At 36.8% G+C, this 15405-nt stretch overlaps 1 protein-coding gene across 3 annotated transcripts in view; it reads left to right on the top strand.

Moving 5' to 3' along the window:
* Positions 1 to 15405, top strand: part of LOC127437404 (talin-2-like) — a 229738-nt gene that overhangs the window by 121528 nt on the left and 92805 nt on the right. For all 3 annotated transcript variants that reach the window (XM_051692258.1, XM_051692259.1, XM_051692260.1), the window contains 6 exons: positions 6929 to 7112; positions 8522 to 8635; positions 10414 to 10522; positions 12763 to 12971; positions 13266 to 13364; positions 14356 to 14523. In XM_051692258.1, the coding sequence (XP_051548218.1) occupies positions 6929 to 7112; positions 8522 to 8635; positions 10414 to 10522; positions 12763 to 12971; positions 13266 to 13364; positions 14356 to 14523 (883 nt within the window). The remainder of the gene's footprint in view (positions 1 to 6928; positions 7113 to 8521; positions 8636 to 10413; positions 10523 to 12762; positions 12972 to 13265; positions 13365 to 14355; positions 14524 to 15405) is intronic.

Genomic DNA, 15405 nt, shown 5'->3' with positions numbered 1-15405 from the left:
GGCCAGGGCAATAAATTGCAATGTCCGTACTGTGAGACACCTAAGACAGAGCTACAGGGAGACAAGAAGGACAGCTGATCGTCCTCGCAGTGGCAAACCACATGTAACAACACCTGCACAGGATCGATACATCTGAATATCACACCTGCGGGACAGGTACAGGATGGCAACAACAACTGCCTGAGTTACACCAGGAACACACAATCCCTCCAACAGTGCTCAGACTGTCCGCAATAGGCTGAGAGAGGCTGGACTGAGGGCTTGTAGGCCTGTTGTAAGGCAGGTCCTTACCAGACATCACTGGCAACAACGTCGCCTATTGGGCCATTCCCCCCAGAAATGTCCGGGAACTTGCAAGTGCCTTGGTGGAAGAGTGGGGTAACATCTCACAGCAAGAACTGGCAAATCTGGTGCAGTCAATGAGGAAGAAATGCACTGCAGTACTTAATGCAGATGGTGGCCACACCAGATACTGACTGTTACTTTTGATTTTGAAATCAAATCAACCCCCCCCCCCTTTGTTCAGGGACACATTATTCCATTTCTGTTAGTCACATGTCTGTGAAACTTGTTCAGTTTATTTCTTAGTTGTTGAATCTTTTTATGTTCATACAAATATTTACACGTGTTAAGTTTGCTGAAAATAAAAGCAGTTGAAAGTGAGAGGACGTTTCTTTTTTTGCTGAGTTTATATGTGTGTGTGTGTGTGTATATATATATATATATATATATATATATCATAAATGGAACTATGGGAAATATGTTGTGACTAAAAATCTAAAAAAAATCAAAACTGTGTTATATTTTAGCATCTTCAAAGTAGTCACCCTTTGCCTAGAATTTGCAGACATGAACTCTTGACATTTTCTCAACCAACTTCTTGAGGTATCACCCTGGGATGCTTTATAAACAATATTGAAATAAATTAATATGGTGGCACAATTATATTTTTGTCTACAAAACTAATTTCAAACATTTAAGCATACGCCTTCAGATCAAAAGATTTTTAAGATCATGGGAAACATTTCAGTCAAGTGTTTCAAAACTTTTGATCGGTAGTATATATGTACAGTATATACAGTTGAAGTCAGAAGTTTACATACACCTTAGCCAAATATAATTAAACTTAGTTTTTCACAATTCCCGACATTTAATCATAGAAAACATTCCCTGACTTAGGTCAGTTAGGATCACTACTTTATTTTAAAAATGTGAAATGTCAGAATAATAGTAGAGAGAATGATTTATTTCAGCTTTCATTTCTTTCATCACATTCCCAGTGGGTCAGAAGTTTACATACACTTTGTTAGTATTTGGTAGCATTGCCTTTAAACTGTCAAATGTTTTGGGTAGACTTCCACAAGTTTCTCACAATAAGTTGCTGGAATTTTGGCCCATTCCTCCAGACAGAACTGGTGTAACTGTGTCAGGTTTGTAGGCCTCCTTGCTCGTATATGCTTTTTCAGTTCTGTCCACAAATTTTCTATCGGATTGAGGTCAGGGCTTTGTGATGGCCACTCCAATACCTTGACTTTGTTGCCCTTAAGCCATTTTGCCACAACTTTGGAGGTATGCTTGAGGTCATTGTCCATTTGGAAGACCCAATTTCGACTGAGTGTTAACTTCTTGACTGATGTCTTCAATATATCCACATAATTTTCCTTCCTCATGATGACATCTATTTTGTGATGTGCACCAGTCCCTCCTGCAGCAAAGCACCCCCACAACATGATGCTGCAACCCCAATGCTTCACGGTTGGGATGGTGTTCTTCAGCTTGCAAGCCTCACCCTTTTTCCTCCAAACATAGCAATGGTCATTATGGCCAAACAGTTCCATTTTTGTTTTATCAGCCAGAGGACATTTCTCCAAAAAGTAATATCTTTGTCACCATGTGCACTTGTAAATTGTAGTCTGGCTTTTTTATGGCTTCTTCCTTGCTGAGCAGCCTTTCAGGTTATGTTGATATAGGAATCGTTTTACTGTGGATATAGATACTTGTCTACCTGTTTCCTCCAGCATCTTCACAAGGTCCATTGCTGTTGTTCTGGGATTGATTTGCACTTTTCGCACCAAACTACGTTCATCTCTAGGAGACAGAATGCATCTCCTTCCTGAGCGGTATGATGGCTGCTTGGTCCCATGGTGTTTATATTTGCGTACTGTTGTTTGTACAGATGAATGTGGTACCTTCAGGCATTTGGAAAATGCTCCCAAGGATGAACCAGACTTGTGGAGTCTCAAACAAACAGAAAGCGATTTGTAAATACAAAGGGCCATTTGAGAGAAAATGAAGAGTAGTGCTTACCAATGTGTTTCATATGAGCCTACATCATATTTCACAAATAAATACAATCTGTTCTACAGGATTGTCGAACAAATACAAAATCCGATGTGAAAAAATACATACCACTTGTGAGTCACGTGAATTTTAGCACAATTTTCTCAACCGCAGTCCTGATTTTCTCACAAATGCATCAATGATTTTCTGACAAATGGGCTGAGCCACGTCCAAAAAAGTTGATGGCGCAGTGCTGCCACATTTCACTCAGTTATGTTGTTACTACATATTACATGGTAAAAACAACTTATTTTCTAGTAAAAATTAGATCCTCTCTGCACAAAACATATTTTGTCTCATAACAAAATATGTCATGAATAAAAATATTTTCTAGTAAAAAATATATTTTATCCTTATATTTTTTTTTCTGATCAGGTAAAAACGATACATTTTCTACTAATAATGAGATAAAAACGACCTACAGGAATGGTGTTTGTAGTCATCATAGCATAGTTAATTTAACTGATCTATTTATACTTTATCCTCGCTTTTATCCGTAAAGAAATTTTAATAGCTTTCTGCCTAAGGCTGTTTCCCGGTAACATTGCTATTTATGCTTTAAAGATCATCTTACATTGTAGGCTACATTATTGTACGAAACACAGTGCTTAGACCTGAAACCAGAAGATCAATGAATGAATAAAGTGTTTTAAAATGGAGATATGTAGTTTAATACAATGCTGAGGCCCATCGTTGTATATCTGTGTGCATCTGTTTTCAACCAAAGGAGTGTGGTTACTGCAGAGTTGAGTCATTTTTATGTGTATAGCACTTTTCACAACACACAACGTTTCAAAGCAACTTTACAGAAAATTATGCTGTAACAAAAAATTAATCTGTAGTTTCTGTAATGTCTTAAAGTCTTCATTCTGCGGTTTGATAAAAAAAGAGCCCACTATAATGACAAATTTGAGTGTCACACTAAATGCATTTATCTCGGGCCACTTTAATAAATCCCTAAGAAGCTGAGCATCAATACTTCTGAAACCTGTTCTTCCCAAAGTCATAATTGTTTCCCTTATTAAATAAATGTTCAATAACTTTAATACGTGTGTAGACAAGATGACATGCAATTTCCATGTTTGCCAGCATTTTCACATTATTTTCGTGTTGATGAGACAAAGTCCTGGATATATTGCCGAAAGTTTCTGTATTTCAGCACCTTTGTATAAGACAGCTCCTGTCAGGGCCATCCTTAAGGCGGTACAACCGATGTGGACGCACCAGGTCCCGCACTTCAGTGGGGTCCCGTGGGGATCGGTTCTACCTCCCCTACCCCCCTGTTAACCGGTGCGGTCCCTCTGGAGATTGCTACCGACGGGGAGATCGCTATCACGGGGTGCCCTGGCCCACGAATGCTACCGACAGGGACAGGACATTTTTATCTCGTTATTAGTAGAACATTTCTCGTTTTTACCTGATCAGGAAGAATATACAAATATAAAATATCTTTTTTTTTTTTTTTACTAGAAAATATTGTTATTCATGACATATTTTGTTATGACCAGAAAGGATCAAATTTTTACTAGAAAATAAGTAGTTTTTACCATGTAATAAGTAGTAACGACATAACTGATTGAAATGTGGCAGCACTGCACCATCTACTGTTTAAAAGGGGAGGTGGCTCAGCCCATTTGTCAGAAAATCAGGACTGTGGTTGAAAGAATTGTACCAAAAGTCACGTGACTCACAAGTGGTATGTATTTGTTCGCATCGGATTTTGTATTTGTTCGACAGTCCTGTAGAATCTGTAGAATAGATTGTATTTATTTATGAAATATGATGTAGGCTCATGTGAAACACATTTTTTATATTTGTAAAACACAGCGCATTTGTTTAAGCCAGTGGTACAGGACAACTACTCTTCATTTTCTCTCAAATGGCCCTTTGTATTTGCAAGAGTCGAGTTTTCCTTTGCGAAGCGGATTGTGTTTGTTTGCAAAACGTTCTATTTGTTTGTCCAAAAGTCACATTTAGGCAGCATAAAAGTAATCCACAAGACTCCAGTCGATCAGTTAATGTCTTCTGAAACAAATCGATAGGTTGGTGTAAGAAACAAATCTATAATTTTTAGATAACTTTATTAACTTTAAAAAATCGCTTCCTGTCAATGCATTAGTGACGTAAGCGAAATGGCGCATTCACGTGAGAAGTCTCAAGCACGCACTTCGTACACAACAGAGGAACGAACATCACGCGAGAGTTAGTTCATTTCAAACAGCAAATGCAACGATTTCAAGTTAAAAACATTTTAATTATCAATTTGTTTCTTACACCAATCTGTCGATTTGCTTCAGAAGACATTAATTGATCGACTGCAGTCATGTGGATTAATTTTATGCTGCCTAAATGTGACTTTTGGACTGTCAAATAGCCAGCAGACTGATGGCACCCGTTTACTTACATTTTAAGAACCTGCAGAGCTTCAACATTTTTCTAAAAAACGTAATTTATGTTCTTCTGAAGAAAGGCAGTCATACACATCTGGGATGGCATCAGGGTAAGTGAAAAATGAGAGAATTTTCATTTTTGGGTGAACTATTCCTTTAAGTACATTACTTGGGTTATACATATTTCTAAAATATTATTTATGTATAATACATTTATTATATGAATTCATATTTTCATATGTACATCTGTTTTTGTTCGTGCGACAGCTGAAGGGTGTGCAACAGTGAACTAGTAGAAAATACAGACATTATTTTGAATTTGTTGAGTAGAAAAAGAAGTGTTTCTCTGAGGTGTTGTAGAAAATAACTTAAAAGTAAAGTAATTCGTAATGTTATTACTTTCCGATTAAGTATTCTGTAATCTGATTACATTTTTTAGAAAAAAATATAGGTAATTAGTGATTTGTAGTGAATTACTTTTTGTTACTTATCTAACACTGGTTTCAAGCTATAGTGGTGTTTGATTAGTGAATGAAACATTTCAAGTCGGTTCTTTTTAATACATTTGTTGAAAGAGTTCACAAATAATTATTTTTTTTTTTATTATTTTTTTGCATTTCAGTTAGGAGAATTTGGGTGGAGTAATGTGCTTAATTGTCATGAAAATAATGTCTCAAATGCAAAAAAAAAAAAAAAAAAAGCCCTAAAAATCGAGCTTAATTTTTTATAAGCTTCATTTTCATTATGCAAAATGTAATTTCTTACATATATAATTTTTTTATTTTATTACCACCGGGACATGTTCTTCATCATTAGATTCATGCGCTAATGTTCCTCTGCTCTTCCAGCAGTGTGCTTTTTATCCAGGCATGGGCTCTGGTTCTGTCAGAATCACATATACAGATGGGCTCACATCCTCTCAAGCGCTGCCTGGAAAGCGGTTGTTATTGGCGATTGCATCCCACTTCTCTCTGCTCAGAGCCCTCCAGAGACAGAAACTCTGGGCATCAGTGTCTGCATCTGTCCACATGCCAATTTACTCATGTTACTACTAGCACTATAATCCAAAAATTGAGGCCTTTTACAATGAGCTGTAATTAAGCAATAGTGCCTGAAGCATCTGTTTTGCTAGTTTGAATAGGAAGGCATCACTCAGCTGATTTTAATGGCTGTCAGTAATTAGCACAACATCAACAACCATTATTCACAGATATAAGGGGATATGGAGCCTGACAGCAGCGGGGTCATGCAAGGACAAACAGAGCAGTCATGATTCAGTTTAGTAGTTCTGATATTGAACTGTGAGATTTGTTAGTCTAGTGGTTAAGTTTTCATTGAATGTATACTGTAGATATGCATCCTTAAAAAAGGTCAATTTGCCGAAGGAGCAAAATTGCATAAAATATTAAGACTTTTTTTTATGGAAGGTAATTTAATTAAGTTTTCTTACCTCATTGGCAAATAGCTTTTTTATGCAATTTTTCTTCTCAAGTAAAACTAGCTTGTTTTAAGGTTGTTTGGATATTTTAACTGAAAAACAAGACAAAAATACAGAAAAAGAATTTTTTTGCAGCAATTTTTTTTATGTACAATAATCATGCAACTAAATAGAAGATACATAAATGTATTTATTTATTTGTTTATTTATTTACTTATTATAAGTTGCATTCCAAATTTGTAGGGGTCAGTGTTTCCACAGTCATGGAAAACCAGTCAGGGAATTTTAAAATCAAACTTTTAAAATTCCAGGCTTGAAAAAGTCATGGAAATGTCTAAAATCCTAAAAGTCATGGACATTTCTGTAGAATTTTTTTTTTTTTTTTTTTTTTTTTCTTGTTTTCCAATTAGATATTGCTCTTGCATGGAGTATAATTTGCTCGCAAACCATTGTGATGTCTGATTTGTGAGCGAATCGGTCTTTTGATTAAGGTCAAAACTGTTTTCAAATTAGTCTGAATGATTTCTTAGTGAATCTGATTTAAATAAAAATGATCCAGCAATTCCAAATGCCTTGAAAGATCCTGGAAATGTCATAGGTAAAAAAAAAAAACATTATGTAATAGGTAAAAAAAAAAAAAAAGGTGGGAACCCTATAAGGGAGCACATGCCCCCTCAGTTAGATAACACTTCAGGGCATGGGAACTAGGGTATAACACTTCTGCCTGAAAGCATCTAATCATGAATTGTGATGTTCGCAGGTCCACCATCCTCCAGCAGCAGTTTAATCGGGTGGGTCGAGTGGAGCACGGCTCCGTGGCACTGCCTGGCATCATGCGATCGGGGTCCATTGGGGGGCCTGACACATTTAACATGGGTACCATGCCCTCGGCACAGCAGCAGATAACCACGGGACAGATGCACAGAGGACATATGCCCCCTCTGGTGAGAATGTGCAACTGCACAGATGTTTCTATCAGTGATCACATTATCAGCAGAGAGGTTTTGCTTTCAGTGCTCCATCTGTTACTTAAATCTTCATTGTGATTTGTTTGTGCAGAATGTAAATTAGATTGTCACATTTGATAATTGGGATAATTGGGAGCTTGCAGCTGATGGTTATGGTGACTAGATATATTGGACTCTTAAAGGAATATTCCAGATTCAAAACAAGTTAAGCTTGATCAACAGCATCTGTTACATGCTGTGATTACCACAGGAACTAATATTGACAAGCAAAATTTGTGGACAGTGATGCGCTTACTATGGAAAAGTTATTGCTTTTAATCTTTCTTTAAAAGTGTGTTATTTGAGCTGTAATCTGTTTAAATCATAGCTGTGTGAAAGTTACCTGGTTTACCAGCATTGCGTAGTCATTACATGAGTTAAAAGATTGTATTTAACTTTAAACAGACAAGCTTAGTAAGCAAATTTATCACATTAGTCTCAACATGAACTCAATTGACAACATTTGTGGCATATTGTTGGTAACCACAGAAAATAATGTCCATTCGGCCCTGGTTTATTAAAAAAATCTAAAATTGTGGTTATGGTAAGGCACTTACAATGGAAGTGAATGGGGCCAGTCCATAAATGCTAAATTATAAACAATTTTAAAAGAATAGCCATAAGATGTCAATATTATATGTGCTAACATGATTTTGGTGTGATAAAATCTCTGTTTTACGTTATGTTAGTGTAATAAAATCGCTTACAGGAATTACAGGGTTTACCAGCATTATGTCCTCTTGACAAAGTTGGATGTATAAGGTTAGCAAGTGATTTTACTGCACTGAAATCATGTTAACATGTAAAATTTTACGTCTTGTGGCAATACTTTTGAAACAGTGTGTATTTTAATGTTAATGGACTTGCCCAATTCATTTCCATTGAGCTTGATATGTACTGAACAAGGAACATTCCTTTAAGTCTTGTGCCTATACAGTTTGCAATGCCTTGCCCCGTAGATTTCTTTTGTAAGTACATTACTGTAAAAGCCAACTTTTTTTTCTTTTACAAACATGAGAGATGAGACCAAAATATTGTCTGTGGTAATCAGTCGCCTGCGACAGATGTTGTCGATTGAGCTAAACTTGTATTGAACCCAGAAAATGATGTTAAATAACATGCCATTATATAGACATCAGTGGTTTTAAATCCATACTGTAAGACTCGTGTGATGTTTGTCAGCCGTGTGTTGTTCGAAGCCCGTAAGAAATTGTCTGTGAGCTATTATGCCTTTGAGTTAGATGCTTAACCTCAGGTTGCTCCAGGGGGATTGTACCTGTAATAACTGCAATGTCACTTTTGATAACAGCATCTGCTAAATGACTACTTAATTCCTGTGCCATTAGAGTCTGGCCCAGCAAGCATTGATGGGCACTATCAACACCAGTATGCAGGCCGTACAGCAGGCACAAGCTGACCTGGGAGAGGTGGATAATCTACCACCACTGGGACAAGACATGGTAAGAACCAAGACCAAAAAATCTGATGTAAAATTACAGTAGAATAGCTTTTTCCTGAAGGTGAACTGTGTAATTTCTGCACGACAAGTTGCACCAAACAGAATTGTGCAAATCAAACTATGAATATCTTATTTGGCACATTAGCATAGAAGAGATTTTTTAGTATTGAAAACTACACACTCCATGCTTGTCTTTTTAAGTGGGTAAAGGTGTTAGAAGAACAGATCTACTGTATAGTACTGGATGTTTCTGTGTGTGATGTATTATGCAGTAGAAGGCTGTTAGTTCAAATCCCATGAGCAACACTGAGTCAGGTAGAGGTCTTAAAAAAGCTTTATAATATGGTTATTTACACTGGCGGGCAAAAGTTTGGAATAATGTACAGATTCTGCTGTTTCAGAAGGAAATTGGTACTTTAATTCACCAAAGTGGCATTCAACTGATCAAAAAGTATAGTCAGGACATTACTGATGTAGAAAACAGCACCATCACTATTTGAAATAAGTCATTTTTGATCAAATCTGGACATGCCCCATTTCCAGCAGCCATCACTCCAACACCTTATCCTTGAGTAATCATGCTAAATTGCTAATTTGGTACTAGAAAATCACTTGCCATAATATCAAACACTGCTGAAAGCTGTTTGGTTCGTTAAATGAAGCTTAACATTGTCTTAGTGTTTGTTTTTGAGTTGCCACAGTATGCAATAGACATGTCATGTCTTTAGGTCAAAAATGGCAACAAAAAAAAGAAACAGCTTTCTCTAGAAACTCATCAGTCAATCATTGCTTTGAGGAATAAAGGCTATACAATGCTTGAAATTGCCAAAAAACTGAAGATTTCATACAAAGGTGTACACTACAGTCTTCAAAGACAAAGGACAACTGGCTCTAACAAGGACAGAAAGAGATGTGGAAGGCCAGATGTACAACTAAACGAGTATAAGTACATCAGAGTCTCTAGTTTGAGAAATAGATGCCTCACATGCCTTCAGCTGACAGCTTCATTGAATTTTACCCACTCAACACCAGTTTCATGTACAACAGTAAAGAGAAGACTCAGGGGTGCAGGCCTTATGGGAAGAATTGCAAAGAAAAAGCCACTTTTGAAACAGAAAAACAAAAAGAAAAGGTTAGAGTGGGCAAAGAAACACACACATTGGACAACAGATAATTGGAAAAGAGTGTTACGGATCTTAACCCCATTGAGCTTTTGTGGGATCAGCTAGACTGTAAGGTGCGTGAGAAGTACCCGACAAGACAGCCATATCTATGGCAAGTGCTACAGGAAGTGTGGGGTGAAATGTCACCTTAGTATCTGGACAAACTGACAGCTAGAATGCCAAGGATCTGCAAAGCTGTCATTGCTGCACGTGGAGGATTTTTTGATGAGAACTTTTTGAAGTAGTTTAAGAATTCAAATTGTAATAGTAATTGTTCACGTTATTAACGTCCTGACTAAATATTGTGATCAGCTGAATGCCACTTTGGTGAATAAAAGTACCAATTTCTTTCCATAAGAGCAAAATCTGTACATTATTCCAAACTTTTGGTTGCCAGTGTATATAAAGTTGTTTATTACAGCATTATAGTAATGGATTGTAACATTGTTGTATGTTTATTGATCTTTTATTGACTATAAGTGTAGAGATGGTCATTGATAATTTACCTGAGCTAAGAAATTATTGATTTTCCTTAGCAGACAGGAAAGCCAAAGAAAAAAGGTTGATGTTCTTTGTGAAGAAAACATTACTCCTTTTTTCTCTTTTCTTTGAAAAGGCATCCAGAGTGTGGGTTCAGAACAAGGTTGATGAATCCAAACATGAGATCCACTCCCAAGTGGATGCCATCACAGCCGGGACCGCATCCGTGGTGAACCTCACTGCCGGTATGTAACCACCGAGAAGAAGAATTGTGAATAGTTTTTTTAGATGGCAGGTATCAACTTTTTCTCTGATGTTTATCCTAAAATTATTTAGAAGAAATGTAAATAGAGACAAATGTGACAATTGTTGATATTGAGCTCAGGTAATTTGAGACATTGATGAGAAATGTTTGAACACTGGTTGAGACTTTGTTGAGATCTCTTATGAATCTCTAGAGGAGACAAAAATTACTAGGGTCTATTTTTCAGGATAAAAGCAGGAGGTGCAATAGTCACAATTTGTTGTCCAGTATTTTCAATGATGTCTATGACAATCAATTGAGATTTTATCAATAGAACTATTTGTGATTTCAACGACCTAAATGCATTCAATAGTACAGTACAATATGTCTTAAAACATAAATAACAATAAGTGTGTAAAAATGACATACCAAATGTGTTGCAATACCCACTTTAATTGGGTCTATACAAGAGACCCATGGTAGAAAAATAATAAGACTCTCTATTTGCTCTAATAAATATTTACTTTAATGATTTTGAAGCTTGATGTCCTGAAGCTGAACTGCTTGGCAAGATTTTTGTATTCCTTCCCTCGTTCTGCAGAGATTCCATGCAGACCAGACCAGGTTTTTGCCAGATTTAATCTTCCCAATGCCATCTGTTTGATGGTGCAGAAATTTGCCTGTTAACCATCAGCCGAATCCAAACTTTACTGTTTTTTGCAGTCTGTGCTTTACATCTGTTCCCATGCCCTGAAGAGCTTGTTAGGATAGTCTGATGTGTCTCGATATACAATATACATTAGAGAGAGAGAGTGCGTGTGTGTGTGTGTGTGTGTGTGTGTTTTGGGTGGGAGGGGGTTGCATGGATCTAATGAAGGTCTGGTATTAGGATTTGTATGAAATCACTAAAAATTGTCCATTTTATTGCATATGCTGCATATTTGAGTGGAGGCAAATAGGATTGAGCTGTAAGACATGAAATCGAAATGGACCCAATTTACTTGCTTTAATAAATGTGCCTGGTTTTATTTTGAACAAAGAGTGCACATTGTTCTAAAGAAAAAGGATGTTGGTTTTCATATTCTTTTATAAAAATGTAAGAACTTTATCTGGCTTTGACCCCCACCCCCCAAAAATCAATGGTATTTTTTCATTTATTTTATTTTCTGCCAGGTGAAAACCCTACATTATATCCTGCTAAATATTCTGTTTCTTTCTGAAATACAGCACATCACGGAAGTTAAATACATTGAAATGTGTTCAAATTAAAGGAATAGTTCTCCCAAAATTAAAAATTCTCTCATCATTTACTCACCCTCATGCCATCCCAGATGTGTATGACTTAATTTCTGCTGCTGAACACAAATTAAGATATTTAGAAGAATATCTCAGCTCTGTAGGTCCTCACAATTCAAGTGAATGTTAGCCAGAATTTTGAAGGTCCAAAAAGCACATAAAGGCAGCAGAAAAGTAATCCATATGACTCAAGTGGTGTGGGTGAGAAACAGATCAATATTTAAGTCCTTTTTTACTTTAAATCTCCACTTTCACTTTCTCTTTTGTTTTTTGACGATTTGCATTCTTTGTGCATATCGCCACCTACTGGTCGAAGCTGGTCAAAGGTGGAGATTTACAGTAAAAAAAGGACTTAAATATTGATCTGTTTCTGGATGTATCTTATTCACACATGTCTATCATATTGCTTCTGAAGACATGGATTTAACCACTGTAGTTGTTTGGATTCATGGATTCAAAGTTCTCGCCACCATTCACTTGCATTGTATGGACCTACATTGCTGAGATATTCTTCTAAAATCTTTGTTTGTGTTCTGCAGAAAAAAAAAAAGTAAGTCATACACATCTGGGATGGCATGAGCGTGAGTAAATGGTGAAAGAACTTTTATTTCTGGGTGAACTATTCCTTTAAAATTAAGAAGAAGAAAAAAAGAGGTTAAGTTAATCTCTTCTAGTTTTTCCCCGCCTGAAATAAACAATTTTTACCAACTGAAAATGGTTTGCCTGTAGTAGTTGGATTAAGCTTGCCTACCTAGTCAACCAGCTGTTCTCCCTGTCTGACCAGCTGACAATTGCTCATAATGCCTATTAAACCAGTAAACCAGACCAGCCTGATCAGGCAGGAGGACCAGCTAAGAAAAAAAAAAATCTAAGACTGGTGTATGCTGTTTTTTTCTTCTGGGTCACTTCATCTGCATCTCCCTTTCCAATTCCACCTCTCTCCAGGTGACCCGACGGACACAGATTACACCGCCGTGGGCTGTGCCATCACCACCATCTCTTCCAACCTGACGGAGATGTCCAAGGGCGTGAAGCTGCTGGCTGCTCTGATGGAGGACGAGGTGGGCAGTGGCCAGAATCTCATGGGGGCTGCCCGGACCCTCACAGGGGCCGTATCTGACCTGTTGAGAGCCGTGGAACCAGCTTCTGGAGAGGTGACAAATGCAAACACACAAACCCCATGGCCCCCTTCACATCTAATCCGTCAATAACACACTGGTGTTTACAGGCAGATTCATAATGAACTCGTTAAGATGTGTTTTTACATTCTGGTTTACAGAGTGCAGTCACAGTCTGTTTACTTGTTTGGCTTGTGCTAGACAGGGTAATTGTAGTGGAGTGTAGAGTTGATAGACAGGATGTGATTAACTGTGCATGTTCTGAGTACAGAGATGTGCTGGTTGTTGAATAAGGGTCTTTGTTTACTTTGTGTTGATTTCACCCTACAGCCCAGACAGACGGTGTTGACGGCAGCGGGCAGCATCGGCCAGGCCAGTGGAGACCTTCTGAAACAGATGGGAGAAGGAGAAACAGACGAGAGATTCCAGGTGCGTATGTAAACCGAAAGTGATCATCATGTCTGTCTAGATTTTATTTCTGTTAATCAGTAATCAACAGTTTCTGGAAGCTACTTTGAAACTGTAGCTTGCTACAAACTACAAGCTCTTTATAATTTAAAGTATTTTAGGAAAAAGTAGTTAACTACAAGCTACTAACAAATTATTTTGCTATTTAAGGGGACAATATCTTTTTTCTTTAATTTTTATTATAAATAACTATTAATTTTAATTTAATGATATCATCATTTATTATTTAATCTGGGCCATATTTTTGAAATAAATAATCTAATTTAGAGTAACAACATTAAAATTGAGCATACATTTATGCTAAATGATAAAAAAAAAAACTCAAATACACTAATTATTAATAATAATAATTTACACTTGATAATTATATCAGTAATTATAAATATGAATTTAATGATGAACAGCAACTTTTAACTAAATATTTCACTATTAAATAAAGAAGGGACTCGAATTGGTGAATCATTGTTTTGAATCCAAACTAACCAATTCACAAGAATCAAATTTTCCAAATCTGTGAAAGAGAGGGCCATTTAGGAAAGTTTGTTTGATTAAAAGCGGTGTTTGCAATACAATATGACATTAAAGCCAGCGATATAGCATTTTGTCACGCTACATTGCTAGTTACTGGAAAACACAGCTATAAACTGGGAAAAGCTAAACTATTTTGAAAACAAATTAAGCATTACTCCATAAAACTGGTAATCAGAGACTGATTAATGTCAAATCTCTCAGCCAGTCACATTCTCTGTCTTTCACTATGCCCTGGCAGAGCGGTTTTAGCTCACATAAACACAGTAAGATTCAGCTGATGCTGTTATGGTCAGTTAGCCTACGTGAGCGTTTTATTGCCCCTTATTTTATTCTGTTACACTCTATCCTTGCATATATTTCATTCATTAGCCTGGGCCAGGTTCCCTGACAATGTGTTGCTTTGGTGACGAATATGTTCCAGGACATTATGATGAACCTGGCCAAAGCAGCTGCTAATGCCGCAGCCATGCTAGTGCTCAAGGCCAAAAACGTGGCACAGGTGGCCGAGGACACGGCGCTCCAGAACCGGGTCATTACTGCCGCTACACAGTGCGCGCTTTCCACCTCACAGCTGGTGGCCTGCACAAAGGTACGCTTTCAAGCTCAAACACATTACTGATCATTTAAATGTACTACTGACAACTTTTTAAAGAATGTAATGGAAATACATCTGTCTACCAATTATCTGTCTACCAATTATCTGATACCGTGGTCAACCGATATAGGTTTTTCAGTGGTCAGTGCCAATTTTTAGAGAGCGGGGTGGTTAATTGTCGAAATAATACCAATATATACAGCATGTGATACCATAATTTAATGATGGTAAATGAGACATTCATAAAATTGCTTAATTAAATTAACTATTTTTTTCATTGTATTCACTTAAATATTTACTCATATTTACTTTTTACAAAACAGCTCTTTATGTTTGGTCATCCCATTATTAAAATTGTGGAAGTTTGCAAGATTAGTTGCATTAAAATCCTAAAAAGGTAACGGCATGTAAGAAACATTCTGTAGGTTGCTTTACATGTCTGTCAGACAACCACTTCACATTTAGGTAGCCGGTTGTTGATTAGAATTAAGAATATACAGTCTGGTTTGTGACACTAATTTGCCAAATGGGAAAAGTTATCGACCAATATTGTATATTAAAACGGCAGACTTTATTACGTTGACGCTTATCAGCCAAATGACAAAAGCTATCGTCCAATATATCAAAATTCCAGACTTTATTCAGTCAAAAGTCTGGCTTGTGACACTAATCAGCCAAATGACAAAGTTATCAGCCGATATATTAGAACTCCAGACTTAATACCATCAAAAGTCTGGCAAGCGACACTAATCATCAAAATGACAAAAGTTATTGATCGTTATATTAAATCTCTAGACATTATATTGACAAAATTCTGGCTTGGGACACTAATTGGCGAAATGGCAAAAGTTATCAGCAGATTAAAATATTACAATT

This window comes from Myxocyprinus asiaticus, chromosome 48 (genome assembly GCF_019703515.2).
Source record: "Myxocyprinus asiaticus isolate MX2 ecotype Aquarium Trade chromosome 48, UBuf_Myxa_2, whole genome shotgun sequence".
NCBI classification, from domain to species: Eukaryota; Metazoa; Chordata; class Actinopteri; order Cypriniformes; family Catostomidae; genus Myxocyprinus; species Myxocyprinus asiaticus.
The sequence above is the reverse complement of the archived record's forward strand: the minus strand, read 5'-3'. Positions and strand labels throughout refer to the sequence as shown.